Below are 22,720 nucleotides of genomic sequence, written 5' to 3' on the forward strand. Positions count from 1 at the left end.
GAGGTTAAGCTATGGCCTATTCTTTACCAAACACCCTGTATAAATAAAATGTTAGTAGAAATTTTCAATTTTCTTTTAATATTTACATGAAATGTTTGATTTGTATATCGGACTCCCCTTGTTGAGTGAATTTACTATTCCATCTCGTTCACGGGTCGTGGCGATTTTTTATTTTATTGTAGAGAAAAATTAATACAACGTCACTATAAATTTTGTTCGTGGCACGGGCGCAAGCACTCAACCATCTGGATGAAGTTCAGTCTGTCGTCCAACTAAATATTTTATCCACTTTTAAAATACTTTCCTTTTTTCATCCATTCATTTGTCATAACCTTACAAAACATATCAGTCTTTTTCAATGTTTAATAAGCATTAGAAGCAAAACAGCAAGCCATCGTGTAACACATGTAACACAATACGGTGCCGCCCAAAATCCCGACAGCCAAAATCCCGACACGCCAGAATCCCGACACGCCAGAATCCCGACAGGCCAAAATCCCGACATGCAACAATCCTCGCATAAGTAAAAATTCCGACTTTTGTTTAATACTTTTAATACAAAATACTTTTGTTTAGTAACAAAAAATAAAAAACACATGGCCATAAACAAAAAACAAGAAATAAATGTAATTATGTTAGAAAGAAACTTATCAAACCTGTCGGGATTCTGGCCTGTCGGGATTTTGGCCTGTCGGGATTCTGGCGTGTCGGGATTTTGGCCGTCGGGATTGTGGCTGTCGGGATTTTGGCTGTCGGGATTTTGGGGTAGACCCAACACAATAATATATTTTCATGATTAGGATCAAGTTTATTACATTTTATTTATTCTCGTATTTCCTCGGCTTCAAGAATATTGTTCAAGAAACACGTTTCCGAATGTTAAAGCATTTAAGATCTGTTTTCCTTTTAAAGGGTACTATTCTCGGTTTCAAACGTTAGAATCCGTATGGTTGTATATTGCAAGCGGGATTGCCATGCTGTGAATTATCATAAATAAATCCCCTTTAGTATTTCACAGCAGTTAACAACGATAATCATCTACAAGTACCTGCCTAATACTACCTTTCCAGCCGCTGCCGGCTGCCGTTAAGAGCGGCAACGTTGTCAACAAAATTCTCATTTAGTTTGTAGTTGCCCTATTCTCCGTACACTGAATCGCATGTCTGAAATATAGTATAGCTAATTCTAAATCCGTAATGAAGATTTTAAAAACCGAACGGTTATAGTTAAGTAAAAGTATACATTTGCATTAAATTTGCTATTACATACTAACTAGGTATCAGATCAAGTTGGCTTCCGAAGATATGCAGTAAAATTGAACATCTGCAAAATATCCGAACACTTAATTGAAATAACCGCTAAATATCACGTCCCAACAGCTGGCCTTCGTCGAATACAACAAAGCTTACTCTAGCTAATTAATAGCCAATATTTAAATTACATAAAAACACTAATAAAAATTTGATGTTTAAAAAACGAATATACCTCTGGGCCACAATTAACCACCCACCTTAAAAATGGGTCATTTTTGATGTCTCGAATTTCCTAAATCTGTTGTCTGATTTAAGTAATTTTTTTAACATGTCTGTTCTAGCCTTATTCTTTATCAATGTAGCTGTAATAATATTGTTGCTTTTTGCTAAACAGGTAAATTTTCATTGTATACCGGGTGTACGAATCAAACTGTTTTTTTCTCAAAGTTCGCATCACAGTGTGGAATATTCTAGCATTTGAAAAATTCTGAAACTAAAACCCAGCTATAGCCTCATGTTTTCTCAGCATTCTGGTATTTGATTCATTAGCTTATGTTGTAGCATAAAAAAGTTAGGTACTTTAACAACTAGCCATGTTTTTCATCAATACAGGGTGTTTTTAACTAAGCATGGCAAATTTTAAATGATAATTCTGCATGAAAAAGTAATGACAGTTTGCTTTATAAACTTATGTCCGCAAATGCTTCGGTTTCGAGATAGGGGGTGTTGAAATTTTTCTTACAAACTGACGATTTATTTATTGCTCTAAAACCGCTTGAAATATGCAAATGAAATTTGGTGGGTTTTGGAGACGTAGTTCTTGCACATTTTTTACATACAATTAAGAATTTAATATTCATCATTGGCGCGCATACGGATATTACGACGAATCATATTACCTGTATGTGCGACAATGGTTAATATTAAATTTTTAATTGTATGTCAAAAAATGTGTAATAACTATGTCTTAAAACCGACCAAATATTATTTGCATATCACTAACGGTTTTAAAGCAATAAATAAATCGTCAGTTTGTAAGAAAAATTTAAACATTCGACATACGTTTATAAAGCAGACTTTCATTATTTTGTCATGCAGAATTACCTCTTAAAGTTTGCCATACTTATTTAAAAACACCATGTATTGATGAAAAACATGGCTAGTTATTAAGGTATCTTTTTAAAGAACTTTTTTTATGGTCTAACGTAAGCGATTGGATCAAAAAACAGAATGTTGAGAAAACATTTGGCTATAGTTGTGCTTTAATTTCAGTTATTTATAAATGCCAGAATATTTCACATGGTGATGCGAACTTTGAGAAAAAAACACAGTTTGATTCGTATACCCGACAAACAATGAAGATTTACCTGTTTAGCAACAATATTTTTTTTGTGTGAATTTGATGGCCTTGGCTGAGCCAATTAGCCAGACATTTTGTTTTAAAAACAAACAATTTTTTTTCAATCAGAGGAATTTTTTCTGTACTTCTAACTCTAAATATATGTACATAAGAAACTAACATACTACTTTCTAAATAAATACACTATTTTGGATGTAAATATTTTTTATTTATTTTTTTTTGTATATTTTTTTTATTTTTTTACTTTTTTTATTTTTTTTATTATATTTTTAATTTGTTTTTTTTTCTTTTTTTTAATTGTTTTTTTTTACTACGCTAAGATATAAACCCGATTCAACTTCTCGGAGGTTTACATCTTCTTAGTTTTTTTTTCCTTTTTTCTATCTTTTTTTTTTTCTTATTCCTGTTTTTCAATTATAATATACAATAATTACTTAAATCTACAGGGTTAAAAATAAAAAAAATAACAACAAAACAAACATGTTTGTTTATATTATGTTTATAATAACAATATTATTACAGCGATATTGTTAAAGAATAAGGCTATAACGTCGGTAAAAATCAATTAAATCGGATTTAATCTAAACTTTTTTAGGAAATTCGAGACATCAGACAATGATCAATTGATCGTAGAATAAAGTTTAAATAAAAATCGCATGAAAACTCGATAGGCACGAGGTAGCCCGCATATTTCACGAAAGTTATTTAGAAAGACTTTTCATGTGATCTCAGTAGATCTACTTCAGCTGATATTTTGACAAGCAAGAACGGTAGACCTTCAGGACTCTGCCTAGTGAAAAGAACAATGGCTTAAAAATTTAAATACACAAAATGTTCAAGAGGCGAAAGTAGTTATTAATTAACTACTAGCTACTTATAGCCATATGACCCATATTAGCATTTTTGATTTAAACTGTGTAATTTCCATATATTTCCATAAACATCGTCTATTTTCTATAGATTTCTCTGAATTTGGCAACAATATGTTTTAACCATATTTCTATTTGGTAGTTTATTTTAAGAATTTTAATTTATAAGATGTTAGGTACGTAAATTAAAGAAGAAACCTTAAAGCATTTGAACTATTAAATATAAAATGGGACCTTTTAACGGACTGTTTAGGTGTCTCGGATTTATCTAAAAAGATCTTCCGTGTATTTTAAATTAGTAATAAATGGACATAGTTATAATTTTAAAATGTATTATTTTTCATACATGATAGTAATTTCAATCTTTTTTATTTTAGATTCAATCAAAATCTCATTGGGAAGTCTCATCTCCACAGCGAACCCGTTCACCGCCTGTAGATTCCTTTGAGAGCGTCAGTACAACTAACTTTAATACCACAAGTACCAAATCTAGGACTGTTGTTCAGGAAAGTTCTCCTAAGCATCATCCAAGGGACTCCAGAGGAGATGGAGCTCAATCACCAAGCAGTCCAACGCCCCCTTCGGGCAGATATTCTCTGTTGCAGTTTGCTATGCATAACTTCCGACAGTCTGCAGAGTAAGTAAAATATTTCATTTGATCAAAATTATTATTGAAAATAGTGTGGCAAGTATCATTCTTAAAATAGACACATTTGGAAATTAAGTATTTACAATTAAAATGCTTCTTCTTCGTCTTTTTGTGTGGACATGACTGTCAGTTTTTTCAGTGTGCCTCCAGCACCATCGATTTTTCAAAGGGTTTTCATCTCTGTTGTTTCTAACATTCTTTTTGTTCTCTCGGAATCAGGTCGTATTTCTGTCGCGTATTTCATTATTGGTCTGATGACTATTTTGTAAATTCTGCCTTTCATTTCTTTTCTGATACTTTTATTTCTCTATATTGTGTCTTTCAGGCAACCTGCGGCTCTGTTCGCTCGATTCACTCGATCTTTCACTTCTATTTCGAGCTTTCCGTAGTTGCCGGTGTGATGCCTATATATTTAAACTCCATCATTTGTTCTATTTATCTGTCCCTCCAACTCTAATTAACATCTCAGTATATTTGCTGTTATAACCATGCGTTTTGTCTTTTGTGGGGAATTACCATGTTCAATTTTCTGACAGTTATATTAAATTCGTACAGATACGTTGTAAATATAAACCATCTTCTCTCTGAGAGAGTAGTATTGCATTTTTCGTTATTATTGCATTCGTCAAGAAAATACTTATTGTATTAATTAATATCTAGTACTCTTGTTACCAAATTATTTATTACCAAGTAACTTTATACGTGGACTTTATTTCTATGGTATAGATCTTTTTTAAATTTTGTGTAATTTTCTTTGACTATGCCTTGCTTCTTTGGTATAACTACACACCCAAACTTATATGGAATCACCATGTATTTCAAAATATTATTTTTTTCTTTTGAAAAAAGTTGTTATTGTCGTGAAAAATAAAGGGTTTTATTGAAAATAAACAATTCGATAAGACAATCAGATAGTACAGCTCGGTACGGTATAGGTTATTTGCTGGAGCTGCAAATTGAACGAAAATAAATTAACTAACTTTTGCGCCCAAAGACGAAAATATGCATCATGTGGGGTTATAGATCTTACAACGGGGAAAGATTATTGGTCTTGTGGAGAAAGTAATGTTCTCAGAGGGACATAGCTGCAGAGATAGGCGTAACAGAGGGCTTACTGTCCAAAACCTATGCTAGGTAATAGGAGCTAGGAAAGCTCAAAAATAAAGCAAGGGAAAGTCGCCAAAAAGTAAAGCCGGCTCGCCACGATCGTTTAATTATCCAATCAGCTGGAAGACACCTAACCATTTCTCACCAGTAGCTCCAAAGGCAGTTTTTAGAAGTTATAGGTGTAACCGTTTTAGTTGAAACGATATAAGAAGAAGAGTTCGTGCCAAGAAGTATACAGCAGGAGACAGTTACGGGTTCCTGAGTTATCCAGGCAGCACAAAATTTGTGTAAAATCAGATAACCCACGAAAATGTACTTAGAGGTCGAGGAAGACAAGCAAGAACGACAACTGTAAAATCTGTTCACAAATATACAAGGGGAAGTATAACGTTCTGGAAAGGAATTGTGATCCGTAAAAAAACTCCTTTAATTTTCATCCAATTAACTTTAACTGCTCATGAGTATGTTGATAACCTGTAGTTAGGCTCTGGAGAGGTGCAACAGAAAATTTAATTTTCATGCATGATAATCGACCTCCACATACCATTAAAGTGACTAGAGACATAATTGAAGCAGAAGGTATCCCTTGTCTGGAGTGGTCTGCTTGCTCACCCGAGCTTTATCCTATAGAGTATTTGTGGGATATGGTTAAAAGAAAAATTAGAGCTCGTCGGGAAAATCCACAAAACACCGCACGGCTAGTACAAGCTGCTGTTAAAGAATGGGGCAACCTACCACAACAAAATTTCGATAATTTGATTAGGAGCATGCCCACGCAAACTGAAGCTTGCATACGAACTAGAGGTGATAACACGGACTACCAAAAAAAAACAAAAAAAATAAAAACAATTTAAACGTTATTCGTTTTACATTAAATTTTTTTATGCTATTGACTTTAAAACAACTAGTTTCAATTTGTTGTTTAAATACTATATTGTTTTATTTAATTGTTATGTATTTGTTATTAAATTGCTTTAAAATAAATATTGTTTGACTTCATGGGTTCGTTTTTTTAAATCCGCACGAAATAATAAGAAATATCAGATAATTCCATATAAGTTTGGGTAGGGGAGAGTTGGACAAAACCGGGTACCACTCCAAAAACCGTCTGTATCTTTTGCTATGTGAGAGTAGCAAATGTTTGCTGCAGATTGGAATATTCTCAAATGACTTAAGTTTGATATGCCAATGTCAATTTTTAAAAATATTCTTAGATTTTTAATTTTTTTTATTTTTATAAAAATATCGTAAAATACCCGGTTTTGTCCAACCGGTAGGATAAAACCGGGTAGTAACTTAATTACCATGTAAAAAGACTAATGGGCAGAAAAAAAAAATATTTATTAAAAGTATGTGAACAAAAATCGAAAATCTATGAACAGAAGTCACAAATAAAAACTTCATTTACATCATCATAGGCACTACAGGCGTCATAAGCTTATTTGGTGCAAGACACACATTTTATCCAGCCTTTCTTCTCATTATAATTGGAAAATAGTTAATTGTAATATAAAGGAAAAGAAAATGTAGTATGTCAAAGTGTGTAAATAATTTATTTCTTCAGCTGAGCGCTTTCGACATAAACGTCATCATCGGAGCTAATGGTCAAATAGTAAAAAGTACCGCCACAATTGAGGTGTAATCATGTGCATCTTATAAATATAAATGTGATTTTTGATTGCAAATGTTAACTTCTTTGTCCTCCATACAACACCAAACAGTAAAAAACAGAAAAAACGGCCACATACACGTTGCACAAAAACATAAAAAGTTTTTTCATGGTATGGGTGTAGGCATCACCCATCCATTCTTGGCCTAGTAGTCAGTCAGCTGTCTCTACTAGGCCAAGAATGGATAGGTGATGCCTACACCCATACCATGAAAAAACTTTTTATGTTTTTGTGCAACGTGTATGTGGCCGTTTTTTCTGTTTTTTACTGTTTGGTGTTGTATGGAGGACAAAGAAGTTAACATTTGCAATCAAAAATCACATTTATATTCATAAGATGCACATGATTACACCTCAATTGTGGCGGTACTTTTTACTATTTGACCATTAGCTCCGATGATGACGTTTATGTCGAAAGCGCTCAGCTAAAGAAATAAATTATTTACACACTTTCGACATACTACATTTTTTTTCCTTTATTCATTCAAGTGTGTACAAACTTATCAGTCTTTCATCCAGTTGTAATATAGACACGCATCGTTATTATTATCTTCTTTCTCCAAACTCTCCAAAATTTTGTTTTTGATGCAGCCCTTTTTACCACGTTTTTTCTTTTTTTTTTTTGTCCAGTTCATTTAGTTTTAATTTTTTTACGACTGGAGATTTTTTAATTTTTCCTACTAGCTTCCTTACTAGCTTCTTCAACAGAAGAAGCCACATGTTGTAGTTAACTAAAATAAAAAAAAACACTGCAGAAACTGTAAGTAACAACAGGTCTGATAAAATCGGGTACCCGGTTTTGTCAATTTTCGGATAACCCGGTTTTGTCAAACTCGTAAACAAGACATTAAATGTTATTTAAGTTTTTAAGTTATGAAATAATATTCAAAATTTTGGGCCAAATTAACGGTAATATACTAGGTTACATGTATTAAATTTTGAAATGGCCATTAGTTATTCGTTAGAGGAGAAAACAGCTATAAACACCTTAAAAATCGAGTTTTCTGCATCAAAAAACAGGTGAGGTCTTACTGCTCCAGCACAGATTACTCAAATGAAGTAGAAATAAATACACACGACTGTTGGTGGTAAAGGGACACTAATTTTAACATTGTCTAATAGATAGCAGCAGACAGTTAGAAGAATTAAGGGGTACCCGGTTTTATCAACCTACCCAGTTTTGTCCAACTCTCCCCTATGTGTATTTGGTCTTGCAGAAGCTTGAACTGGAAAAATCTCGGGCATCACAACAATCGACTATATCATCGACACATCCAGAGCAATTGAGAAAAACCATAATTAGCTAATCATTTGTAAACCCAATAACCCTATTTTACTTTTTGCTTTTAAATAATATGCCACGTTTCCACCGGCTCTTTTTTTTTTAAATATCGAATAGGCGCCTCAGCAATTTATGATCGTCTGGATGGCCAGATCAAGCCTGGTATTGCACTCTGTATTATTATATCGTCAGCCTAGCTACGATTTCTGTTTGTCGCATATGGGAATATTCTTTTTATTGTGCCTATCCATTTCTTATATTGGTAATCACTATGGCTATCATTACTTCAACTACTACAATTTCCATAGATTTTGCAGTCAGGAAACTTCTACGTTTTTTCCCTGATTTTATTTGACGATAACCTTCCCTTGAAGAATCAACTGGAGAAGGCTGAAACGTTTTTATTTTATTTTTAGTCTTTTTCTTTTTTGACTTAATTCTTGTTCTGAAAAAGACCAATATTATATCCTTAAGTGACATTAGGACACTAGGAAGACAGACTCAGTAAAATACAGGTTAAAAGATAAAGTACCTAAATATATTTAAGATAATTATATACAGTTTAAAATGAATAAAATAAAATATATTTCTATCTTCTGCAAATGAAAAGCAATATTATACTTCTTACTGCCATCCGAACATAATAGTAATATTAAAATGATACAATAAACAATACAATATATACAATAACAATCTCGCTACGCTAAACCAACATAGCCATATATCTCGACTCGGAGACACCGCATTTCACTTCAATGCGGCACGGCTGAACAGCGACACGCAGTCACTCGTTCCTCGCTACTACCGCCTACTGCGGTAACGGTTACGGTAGAAGCCACGTCACTACGCACGGTGGCATCCGCCTAGGCACAGTTCCACCTCAAATACGATGCATCTCTGCCAATCGAGCTATTGCTAATTCAACACGTTAGAAACGACTGATTTTCTCATTCTCCTGGCTCGCCTTAAATATTCTCTCGATGCCACTTCTCCTTCAGTTTCCCCCAGCGGTGTCATGAGAAAGGAATGCGCCAACACGGACACTCCTACGGTCGTCTCTGGTAGACCAGCTCATCGCTTGCCGTGGTATCATATCATTACAGGTTAAAGCAGAGGACAAGCTTCGGTCAATACCCAAAAACCGGTAAACGACTAATCATTAGATTAGAAGTGGGACGGGACCACCGGTCGATCAATACTCGACACAAACAGGGAGAGAAACGACTGATCAATAGTCGATCGCAGGATACGGAAAAGGACGGTAGTCTTTGATCAATATTCGGAGGTAGGAGCTCTTACCAGATCAATACACCGATTAAACTCGGTTCTCTGTTGTGGTTTACGGTGCGCCGTAAACGTAAAGCGATGTTTTATATTGTTGCCGGTGTTCGATCTTCAGGGCGAATCAATGGTAGTATTAGTGGGAGTTCGGGCATACAGAGAGAGGGGGCCGGCCACCGGCAAGCGGTGACGATGTCATCGTTACACTTTAAGAATAACTGAGGTAAAAAGAAAAAAATCACAAGTCATAGAAAAAGCCAGACCCACCTTTTGTCAAATTTTTCATTTAACATACTCTCAAAGTAATGTTTGTATATCTTCTTCTATTTGTTTAGTTTATTGGCCTCCACCTACTTGGATATTTGGTCAGCTCATCGTCGCGGAATAAGGGAAAAATCCCTTTACCCCAGGCTGTGGGTGAAAAAACGTGATATAATTCAGGAATTTTTGAAACCTATCAGGTGTTGTAAAGGACGATGTCAGGAATAACTTCTACTAAAATGTAACCAAAAATATTGTGCGCATTTTTTGTATTGCGATTTTCATTTGTTAAATTTGCAATTTTTAACGATTTTTAATTTTGTAGCTTAGGATATTGATTTTACAGAAAAACTTTTTAAGAGGAAACAGTAGCGATCAACAGGTAGCAAAAACGCGTTACAAGATTGCGGCTGTAATTTTGAATATTTTTCGAGATATTTGGCACACGTATTCGTAATATAATAAAGAATGGCGGTACAGAGCCCAATTTGAAAAATATATTAATATGTGGAGATTACTCTGTAATTAAATACAATATTAAAAAAACGAGCCTGTACCGCCATTAAGAAGAACAAAAAATATACTTTCTTCAAATAAACTTTTTTATCCGATGCCTAGATTTTGTGTCATTTTGGAACTACTAAAATTTTTTTATTTCATTACTAATGAAATAAAAAATTTTAGTAGTTCCAAAATGACACAAAATCTAGGCATCGGATAAAAAAGTTTATTTGAAGAAAGTATATTTTTTTGTTCTTCTTAATGGCGGTACAGGCTCGTTTTTTTAATATTGTATTTAATTACAGAGTAATTTCTACATATTAATATATTTTTCAAATTGGGCTCTGTACCGCCATTCTTTATTATATTACGAATACGTGTGCCAAATATCTCGAATAAAATATTCAAAATTACAGCCGCAATCTTGTAACGCGTTTTCGCTACCTGTTGATCGCTACTGATTCCTCTTAATAGAAAGTTGTAGTAAATTAAAAAACCTACAATTTGAGCTATGGTAAGTTTAATTTCGTTAATTGGTTATTGCAAAACAGCCTGCGAAAGGTCCAAAATGGCCGTTTTTTAAAATTGCATTATTCATTGTACAAATATTTTTTTTTATTTTTTAAAGCTTTAAAATGAAGATCTTTCAATTCCAAACATAAAAAAAAATTGTAAAGCCAGATTAACGAATTTGTTGCTTAGATATTATAAATTGTTTATCCCAAGAGGTCAAATGTCGAAGGCTATAACTTTTTGAAAAAAAATCGTAGAGAGTTGGTGAAACCTCCAATCTCCTTCTAAATAATTATATTTTCATATTCTGATGTAAATAAATGCATAAAATATTTTTAAACCTCTAATTTTTGGGTTTGAAAATAAGGGAGCAAATTTCGTTATAAACATTTAGAGCTGAAGCGGCCCTATACATCCTATTACTTTTTAACTTACAGATTATTGTTGCTGAAGATAAAACGAAGATTTATAAAAAAATTAAAAATTTCTACGACCAACTGAAGCCGAGATAATTTTTGGGTTTAAAAATAAGGGGGCAAATTTCGTTATAAACATTTAAAGCTGAAGCGGCCCTGTATATCCTATAAGTTTCTAACTTACAGATTATTATTGCTAAAGACGAAACGAAGATTTATAAAAAAATTAAAATTTTCTACAACCAACTGAAGCCGAGATAATTGTTTTTTTTTCTTAAATCGTAGTGCCTTTGTTTATAACAATTAAGAAATTATTTTACAGTCATTGACTAAAGAAAGACTTATATTATCTTAAAATAAAAATTATTATAAAATATAATTACATTTTATTAAAAATTATTTTTTAAATCGGTGCTTTTGTAAGCGGCCGAATTTTGCAAATCACCCGGCTCGCTTCAAATCCGCGCGCTCTGAAAATTTTTACGTAACTTGTATTAAATTTTGACAGAAAACAATCTAATAATATTACCATTATAATATACAGTCTATTTACCACTGTCTATGTTTTTCTTGATAAAATTTTATATGTGAAATCCAAAAAGAATAGTCACTACAAGAAAAAGTTTTATATTGTATATTATAGTAAGAAGTAACATTATTATTATTATATTTATATAGCAATGAAAAAATGAAAAATATACAAATACAAATATACATATACAAATATACATTAGTTATATATTTCATATATATGTATCATTTTTGTAATATTATTTCTTCAGAAATGAAATTTCGCATATAAAAGTTTATCAAGAAAAACAAATAAAGTGGTAAATAGACTGTATATTATAATGGTAATATAATTAAATTGCTTTCTGTCAAAATTTAATACAAGTTAAGCGCGGATTTGAAGCGAGCCGGGCGATTTGCAAAATTCGGCCTCTCGCAAAAGCACCGATTTTAAAAATAATTTTTAATAATTAAATGTAATTATATTTTATAATAATTTTTATTTTAAGATAATATAAGTCTTTCTTTAGTCAATGACTGTAAAATAATTTCTTAATTGTTATAAATAAAGGCACTACGACTTAAAAAAAAATTATCTCGGCTTCAGTTGGTTGTAGAAAATTTTTATTTTTTTATAAATCTTCGTTTTGTCTTCAGCAACAATAATCTGTAAGTTAGAAACTCATAGGATGTACAGGGCCGCTTCAGCTCTAAATGTTTATAACGTTTGCCCCCTTATTTTCAAACTCAAAAATTATCTCGGCTTCAGTTGGTCGTAGAAATTTTTTATTTTTTTACAAATCTTCGTTTCATATTCAGCAACAATAATCTGTAAGTTAAAAACTCATAGGATGTACAGGGCCGCTTCAGCTCTAAATGTTTATAACGAAATTTTGCCCCCATATTTTCAAACCCAAAAATTAGAGGTTAAAAAATGTTTTACGCATTTATTTACATCAGAATATGAAAATATAATTCTTTAGAAGGAGATTGGATGTTTCACCAACTCTCTACATTTTTTTTCAAGAAGTTATAGCCTTCGACATTTGACCTCTTGGGATAAACAATTTATAATATCTAAGCAAGAAATCCGTTAATCTGGCTTTACAATTTTTTTTATGTTTGGAATTGAAAGATCTTCATTTTAAAGCTTTAAAAAATAAAAAAATATTTGTACAATAAATAACGCAATTGTAAAAAGCGGGCATTTTGGACCTTTCGCAGGCTGTTTTGCAATAAACAATTAACCAAATTAAACTTACCGTACCTCACATTGTAGGTTTTTTAATTTACTACAACTTTCTATTAAAAAGTTTTTCTCTAAAATCAATATCCTAAGCTGCAAAATTAAAAATCATTAAAAATTGCAAATTTAACAAATGAAAATCGCAATAAAAAAAAGCGCACAATATTTTTGGTTACATTTTAGTAGAAGTTATTCCTGGCATCGTCCTTTACAACACCTGATAGGTTTCAAAAATTCCTGAATTATATCCTGAAATCGACCTATTTTTCACCCACCGCCTGGGGTATTATTCACTTACAATTTGGAGTTAGTACATTATACAAATTGCTTCTTCTTCTTCTTCTTTAGTTAACTGGCAATTTTGGTTGGTGTTAAAGAAATATAACAAGATAAAAAATTTCACTCTAGGGGCAACTGTCTATCAATACACAATCTTCTTTTTCTTCTTTGACTTAGTAGAAATTTTGAGTTGGCATGGAACAAATACAACAAAGACACAAACTTCTTTCTCTCAGGGGCAGCTGCCGGCCATTACACAATCTTATTCTTCTACTTCTTTTTTAGTTTACTGGTAATTTTGAGTTGGCATGGGACAAATACAACAAAGACACAAACTTTTTTCTCTCAGGGGCAACTACCGACCATTACACAATCTTATTCTTCTACTTTTTTTATAATTTACTGGCAATTTTGAGTTGGTATGGGACAGATACAACAAAGACACAAACTTTTTCTTTCAGGGGCAACTGCCGACCATTACACAATCTTACTCTTCTACTTTTTTTAGTTTATTGGCAATTTTGTGTTGTTTCCATATATCTTTGACATTCTTTCCGTGAATTAATCTTTGCTTCACTCTCCCTGGTATCAAGTTTATCGTATAAAATTGTGCGCTTAAGTTTAGCTTTTGCTACTGCTTTTTTCACTTCCTTTTTGTTCATTTTATACTTTTGAAGATCTGTCTCTGATATATTTTCTTGCCGCTCTTTATATAGTTTTCTCTTTTCCTTTATTTTTCCTTAACTTTGTGTGACTACCACCAGGTCTCTTAACTTCTTTCCTGAGACGTATTTCCAAGTATTTCAATGGCTGTATCTCTAATAATACTGACCACATTCCTCCAAATGATATTTGCATTTATAATCCTGAACATTTTTTCATCTATTGCTGCTCTGAATAGACTTTATTCCTCATCGTTTAACATCCATAGCAAACAGCCACAAGTTTACCAAGGCATAGAAAACTGCCTTGTCTATTTCCACGTTTAATTTGTATAATTTTTGGTTGGATTTTTTCAAGCTGATTACTGAACGACTCATAAACCTTGGTAGTAAAAAGGTTTTCTTTCTAGAATGTTTAACACAGTACTATGACACAGTCAAATGCTCTTGCATTCTCTACGAAATACAGATAAACTTGTCGCTGGTCTCCACACTTTTATATTAAGGCCGATAGTATAAAGTTTCTATAGTTCTCTCACTTCTCTTCCAAGTAGGCAGCTTGTTTTCAAGCATTTTAATTTTGTTAAATCTCTTATGCCGGATTTATACTCAGCTATTGCCACTGCTGCTGCATTAAAGTGTCCGTTCTAGGCCATCCCTGGCGAACTCTCGTTTTCTTTGGGAAAAATATAAAAATACATCCCGGTTTATCTCTCTGAATCGTTGTATAAACACTTGCAGGAAGAAAATAGCCTCTCGGGTCCTAAAACTCCCTTTAAAGCCAAACTGGGATTATGCCCAGTTTCACTAACATTTTGTCCATATGCAGTTATGGATAATTTTAGTAAATACTTTTGTTGGATGGAAGGTGGATACGCTAGTTAACTGAATGGTGACCAAGTCCCCCTACACCCTGCACGATGGTAATATGATCTATGATGATCTATGATGAAAAATACAAAATTGCAAAAAATTAATTTTTCTCTAAACTCCAATTTTTCTAAAATTAGGCCTTTTAAATAGGTAAAACCTCTTGGGTGTATTGATAATACAAATATAAAAGGAACTACAGAAATGTGAACACCAATTTTTAATTAGGAGGGTATTTAGGGGGTTGTTCTCACTGATTTTTTCGTAGAGAAAAGCAGGTACCGACCTTTTTTTGATCATAAGTCGCTTAACTTTTATGCTAGAAACTTTTTATTATATTTTTTTGAAAGGCCTAATTGTATGCTTAAAAAAAGGTTATTTAAGATTTCCTCGAGAAATGCAAATTCTTCCCGTTATTTGGCATTGAATATTTCAAATTATGCATTTGACAAAAAAAGCTAACCTTTTAACATGTCGTATCTTGGTTTGTATTGGTCGTAAAAATATTGTAGAAAAATAATTTGGTTTGCGTTACTAAAAGATACAATTTTAATATATACAGTTTTTTATTATTAAATTTTTCGAGTTATTCTCAAAAAAAAACTCTAAAAAAGTCTATTTTTTCGTCGAAAAACTGTTACTACTTACTTTTAACCGTGAATAACTCGAAAAATAATAGTTTTACGAAGAAAATGTAAAAAACATTTTTTTCTTAGAATTACTTTTTACATTGATTAACATGATTAAAATGTAATACAAAATTCCCACCCCTGAGATGCGGTGGCAACCACCCCAAGATTTTAGCGTACAGCGGCATGATATAGAAAATGATCCTTGGACTATTCCCTACCTTCTGTGAAAATTTCAACTAAATCCATGCTGGACGAATAAATTGCGAGCCAAAATGCTTCATTTGCTGGCCTATAGTCCTAGTTACTTGATAATTGTCAAGGCCATAGCCCAAAAAAGAATAAGAAAAAAAGGTAAGATTGAGGTTATGTTATTAAAAGGTAAACAAAATGTTATTAAATTTTATTAAATTAAATTTTATGTTATTAAAAGGTATAAGCAAAATGTCATTAATTAAATTCACTTTAATAATTGCATATCATATCAATATTGTGGAGCAACATATAATTTTTACAATTTATAACACACCTTTTGAGAAATCCCATTTTCTTCGATGACAGTAGGTATGAAATATACGTCAATTTGACAATTTTAATTAACAATATGAGTTATTTAAGAAATATATGTTAGTTGCAAGATTTGTCCGCTATACGCGCACGATCGTTTCTCGTAGCCCCTCCAAGTACTTGCACACAGCGAATAGACAAGTAGGTTGAGTATACGTAACCTCAAAATGCAGTTTTTTTTTTTTCGAAAAAAACATGTAACTTTTTTTTGAGATGACTGCTACTCATTTTTTTATTTTGTGTATTTTATTACAAACTATAGTTCTAATTTTTTTCCAGATTTTTACATGAGGTACGCCACCTTCAAAACCCAAAAAACTAATTTTTTAGGGGTTTTTGAGGATTTGACCTATTTTATAGACTTCAAAATAGATCAAATCAAGTTCACTTTTTATACGTTTCGCCCTATTTTTAAATATCCTATAGGGGTCAGTTATATAAAACCTCAAATTATATAAAACCTATTAGAAAAACCTCGATTTGATCTATGTATTTTTAAGTGTTAAAAATAGGGAAAATGCGCAAAAACCCCTAAAAACAATTTTTCAGGTTTTTGAAGACAGTACACCTTACGCAAAAATCTGGAAAAAATTAGAAATATAGTTTTTGATTCAATACACAAAATAAAAAAAATAGACCGGCAACCACCTCCTAAAAAAGTTATACGTCTATTTCGAAAAAAAAAATACATTTTGAAGTTATCTACACTCAACCTACGGGTATCTACAAATAGACATCAACTAACGTGTGAATTTTTAAAAATTTTAAATTTATTGCTTGCCATCTAAAAAAAAAATAAAAAACAAAAATGAGGTTTTTTGGGGGGGATGGCTGATTAAGATTTCCCTGAGTCTTATTTTTAATTACATAAAGAGTAAAAAATGAAAAAAATTGAATTTTAGAAATAAGGGCATTTTGCCTATCTTATTAGGAGGTATCTACCCTTTTGTAGAAGGGTTTATACTTCGATTAGCAATGGACATTGTAGAAATGCGCACGTAGGCATGAGGGGCGGGGGGCAGAGACAACTAGTGAAAATATATCAATTGACGTCAATAATTTCATTACGTTACGGATGTATTTCACGAAACAAATAATTACCATGGAAATTAAAAGAACAATACAACACGTGTTACTTTACAACAATAACCTCTTAAATAACAATATCAGAATTAAATACCTCCTGAAATTCTTCCGAGCTACGGTATATTCCTAAGCCTATTATTAATAAACGCTATCAGTCTAATTAATCAAAAGAGTTAAGCAACCAAGTGCAACACTGCAGAGTATGTATACTTGTATACATTGTAAAAAATTAGAAAGCATAATAAATGGCAGTCTTCTTTCTCTTCATTTCATTGGCGGTTTAATATGATCTATATTTTTCCTAGACCTATATGTTTAGTATAACTGTAGTTTTGTGGTGTGCGCGTTCTCTGCGTGTTATTTTCTTTAATTGCGGGGAGTAATGAAGGTTGGTAATCTATTGAAAAGTGGAATATATCTAGTCTGCAATTATTAATAATATGCGGTTTTAACGCAAATTACGGGGCAATTTATTTTATGTGATTGGTTAGTTGTTGCTGATTGTGGACGAAATTATTTATACGATTTATTTAGGTTACAAATAAATCATAGAATAGTGTGTTTCCATTTTTTACAAAGAATATAACAATATTTACTTCATACCACTCTAGTTTGCACTTGTAAATCACTTAACTCAGTCATTATCATCATGGCATTTACACTTCTAGCGGAGTGATTGATTGTCGCTCTGTTTGGGCTCTTCGTAGTCTCCTATTTTAGTTCCAACGTATTTTGAAAGTCTTAGTCTAATTAATGATGTCAATATTTGCAGTCTTCTTTTTCTTCATTTCATTGGCGGTTTAACATGATCTATATTTTTCCTAGCCCCTGTTGTAGTATTTTTTCCTTTGTAATGTAAATCTAAAATTGTATGAGACGTTTGCCCCTATCTTTACGTTTTTCCAGCCCATATTCTCCAGTGATATAAGCTACTTTTTCTTTGCCGATTTTTGCATTAAAGTCGCCTAGTTAGTATAATTTTGATGCTGTGTTTCTTGAGGCTATTGTGATGCCTGATATTGACGCATGGAATTCTTCTACATCATTCTCTTCTTTGTCTGCTGTGGGTGCATGTACTTGTATTGATTAAATATGTTTTTTCATTAAGTTGTAGTAGCAATATAGTTTCGCAGTAAGCGGTGAAGTTTTCTAGTGATTTATTAATGTTCTTGTGTATGATAAACGTAACACGCTATTGCTGGGGACAGTTATTTTCTTCTCCATAGAAGTAGATAACATCGTCAGCAATTTCTAGTTTTCCTGTACTGTTCCATGTTACTTCCCTCAATTCAAAGTGAGTAGCACGCGGAATTCTGAATTTGGCCTGATTATCTGGTTGGTAGCCATCCTCTTGGTCTTCTCCCCGGAACGATTCCAGAAAGAGTTGGTTAATACACCATATAACCAAACATAAGGCTAGTTTCAACTACTATCAAAATGTTTCACTCATGATCCCACTGGATCGAAAACGTTCATATTTATAATCCATTTAAATGACATTTTAAAATTTTATAATAAACAAAATACCATTATACATACCTAAGAAGTTTTTTGCTTCATTGTAAGTTTGTAAGAAAGAAATATTTTATACAGATTAGTTTGAACTTTTACATTTACAAGAAAAAATTAATATTTTTTTGCACGATTGATCATTTTTGACTGTTTACCGTGACAGATTTTACGTCAGTAGGTGACATTTACTAGCAACTCGACGGTAAGTAATCCAACTCGACGGTAAGTACATCAACTCGACAGTAAGTACTCCAACTCGACAGTAAGTAATTCACTTACCGTCGAGTTAAAAAAGCTCTTAATTTTAATTTATTTTTTGAAAGAATAAAGAAAACTAACGAATTATTTATTAATACTGAAACTTATGGTACAATTTGTTAAATTATTTAATGAAATCCCACTTGTTTGGGCTGTGGTTTCACTTGTAACAGAAACTCCTGCAGAATCGCATACATTAGTAGTATCCAACATTTTTTCTCTTCAAATACGCGATCAAAGTTGAAAACTTGGAAATATCAATGCCATCATAAAGAAAAACGGTGGATTTAATCATTGAATATTCTGCCCAGAGGCTTCCAGGAGCTTTCAACTGCATATATCTTTGAACGAAATATGCCAATAGTCTTTTCTTCGATTCTTAAATTCTTGCCTTCGCACCATTTTTTAAAACTTTGGTAGGTATTTTGATAACGGATTTTGGATTTTTCGGGAATAATTGCGGAACACCCTTCTTCCCAAGCCCGTTCAATTTCTTCAAATTCACTTTCGCTAATATTTTAATTTATAATAATCAAAATTGTACTTAAAATTATTGACAACTAAATAAAAACTCAATTCTCCATTGTTGTTATGCACCCTAGTTACTACCTAACAACCAAAGTATCTATCTTGATAAAATGAATGAAACTAGTCAATATGACGAAAATGTTTAATTTTATAATTTATAATGGTATCAATCGTGCAAAAAACGTTATAAGCATGTCGAACGTTAAGGGTAACCGATCTCAGACAATAATTGGAGTCGTCGCTCTGCTCCTTCTCCAAACAATTGTCTTCGATCGGTATTAAACCCTTACCGTTCCCCATACTTAATATACTATTATGTACTTCAAATGTTTTACCACTCCGTTACAATATATTACTTTGTTTATAATAGTCCTGTCGCCAGGGGGGGTACAACGGCCTTCTTAATTCAGATGGACTTACCCAAGTTTTTTTTATGTATTTTGACCCGTAGAACACGAATTTTTTGGGTAACAGTTGGTCCGGATGTCGATAAGATTGTTATAAACAAAGAAGTTGAGGAATTACATAACAGCGATTTCTCGCAAAACAAAACATTTTTTTGTATTTTTTGGGTCATTCTAACCAAAAAATGTTCCTACAAGTTTTTTCGTAGGATGCATAGTTTTCGAGATAAACGCGGTTGAACTTTCAAAAAATCGAAAAATTGCAATTTTTGAACCCGAATAACGTTTGAATAAAAAATAAAATAGCAATTCTGCTTACCGCCTTTAAAATTTTAAGTCAAATTATATCTGTTTTGAATATTTGCATTGCTAAAAATTTATTTTTTGATTGTTAAAAAAAGCTATAAACACATAGTGTTTCCCGTGCCTAATACATGCGTTTTAATGCATGGTACTTAGAAATAGCCCCGCTTGCACTTTTACCTCCTCTACGTACTCGTTCGATTTTAAATGAGAAATCATTGAAACATCACTGAAGCACTAGGTGTTTATAGCTTTGTTTTAACAATATAATAATACATTTTTAGCAATACAAATAATTAAAACCGGAGACCGGCCCTGGCAAGGTATGGTGAAGTTGTACTGATATTGTACTCCTAGTTTTTACTAAAAACAAGTGGTATTATTAAATAGTTTTTTAAAATTAAAGTGTTTATCTACTAGATACTACTACGTAAGTTATCTATACGTAATTATTACTTTATTATTGTGAAAAGAAATCGTCAAATAATAAATATACACCAACGTTCAATCATTTTGTGAGGTTAGCTAGCATGCGGTTGGTTTGTCACTTACCAGAGCCGGACTGAAGCTTTCGCCACCGCAGCTAAAATGACTTCACACAATGTAAACACACCTTCCGATCTAACCAGTCCAGTAAATCAACGTTCGAATATCACAAACAGTTATGCATCAGCCGCTTCAAACTCTTTTCCGAGTAAGACCCAAGCAATTGTATTTAGTTGTATCGATAATGCTAAACTGCAGGATTATTTAATTCCGTTGGGCACAATAATCAACCCAAAAAATATTATTTTTTCATCTAGATTATCTCATAATAGAATCTGCATGTATTTGGCAAACAAAACCGTAGTAGATAATTTCATGCAACAACATGGCTCTATAGAAGTACTCGGCGAAATTGTAACAGCACGGAGACTTGTCTCTCCAGCAGAAAGACTAGTCTTGTCTGGTGTCTGCCCGTCAATTCCTCATCAAGTATTAGTTGAAGAATTACAGAATATTGGTTTAAAGCTTATTTCCCCAATAACATTTCTGAAAATCAGCTCAACTCTTCCCGAATATAGTCACATATTGAGCTTTCGGAGGCAAGTTTATGTAAGCCCTATAACATCACCAATTCCAGATTCTATTCTAATAAATTTCGACCAAACACCTTACCGCATATTTTTGTCACAAGGTACACTCACCTGCTTTATTTGCAAAAATACAGGACACATATCATCCCAATGCAATAACAGTTCAGTAACGGAATCAACACATATTGATTCAAACAATGAAGTACCAAATCAAACAGACCCAACAAGTATATTACACAAGTTACCAAACACTCAGCAGTCATCAAGTTATGCATTATCAAATCCGAGCATATCACCTACACCTACAAATCTCCATGACCAAGAAATTACTAACACTCCTACTCATAGCAACACTTTCAGTCATCCACATTCAGCGGCAATACCGTTTTCACAAACTCCTAAAGCAATATCCTCCAATCTATCAGCACCTCTTCCATTAGATACAACTGCAGAAAACTCCAATAAAACTGATACATCACCACAATTTTCCGAAACAACCATTTCAAACAATCTTACAATCAAAACTTCAAGCTCGACTTCTGTCATTACCAATGAGTCTGCTCCAGTACTTCCAAAGGTAATAAAGCCACAACATCCAAGTGAAAACTCTAATAGCACTTGCGAAAATGCAAGTTCTTCCATAAAACGCAGTATTGGTGAGATCGATACTCCTCCTTCAGACTCAGCAATTTCATCACAAAATCTGTTTGCAAAACCCAAATCTTCTAAACCAAAAAAACCGCGCTCATCTAAAGTCCCATCTACACGGGAAACTCTTGAACATTTTATTGATAATCGTACCCCACCATTCGTTTTAAATTACCACCAATTGTCCTTACTGATTGATAATGTCCAAGGCTCCCCCGACACTATTAGCGTCGTTAAAGAATTTACAACTGATATGCCTGGTTTACTCTATCTTTTACAAAGCAGCTATCAATATGCAAATGATAGATCTACAAAAACTAAGTTTACAAAACTTCAAAAGAAACTTAATAAACATTTAGGGAAAGAGATTTCTGACTTAGACAGTGACTCTTCTGTAGATAATTGCTCAGTATCATCTAACTCCGAATCTGTTAACAACATTCAACTCGATACTTCAATGGAACATTGATGGATTTTTCCATCGTCTCCCTATGCTACAGCTTCTTTTATCTGAATATTCTCCAGATATTATTTGTCTACAGGAGACAAACTTAAAGGCCAATCAGTTGTACAATTCAAAACATTTCACTTGTTTCCGCAAAGACCGTACAGATGCAAGTCGTGCAAGCGGTGGTGTAGCGATACTAGTAAACAAATCCATCGAGGCGGTACAAATTCCAATAGTCAGTGATTTGGAGGCCGTTGCTATCAGAATCACATCTACCAGTTTAGTATCTATTTGCAATGTTTACCTTTCTTGCGACATACAAGTAAGTTCTGATAGCCTTTGCAGGTTATTAGAGCAACTGCCACGTCCTCGTATAATTCTAGGCGACTTTAATGCTCACAACATAATTTGGGGTTCAGATCACACATCTGCCAGAGGTTCAAGTATTGCCGATATCTTAGATCAACTTAATATAAATTTTCTTAATGATGGTAGCCCTACAAGGTTCAATATTTCAACAGGGTATTCCTCAT

General features: G+C 32.8%; 1 protein-coding gene across 2 annotated transcripts in view; it reads left to right on the plus strand.

Annotated features, from left to right (window-relative positions):
* Positions 1 to 22,720, plus strand: part of LOC114330487 (unconventional myosin-XV) — a 368,864-nt gene that overhangs the window by 319,079 nt on the left and 27,065 nt on the right. For both annotated transcript variants that reach the window (XM_028279830.2, XM_028279831.2), the window contains exon 19: positions 3,860 to 4,119. In XM_028279830.2, coding sequence (XP_028135631.1) covers positions 3,860 to 4,119 — 260 coding nt within the window. The remainder of the gene's footprint in view (positions 1 to 3,859; positions 4,120 to 22,720) is intronic.

This window comes from Diabrotica virgifera, chromosome 5 (assembly GCF_917563875.1).
Source record: "Diabrotica virgifera virgifera chromosome 5, PGI_DIABVI_V3a".
Classification (NCBI taxonomy): Eukaryota; Metazoa; Arthropoda; class Insecta; order Coleoptera; family Chrysomelidae; genus Diabrotica; species Diabrotica virgifera.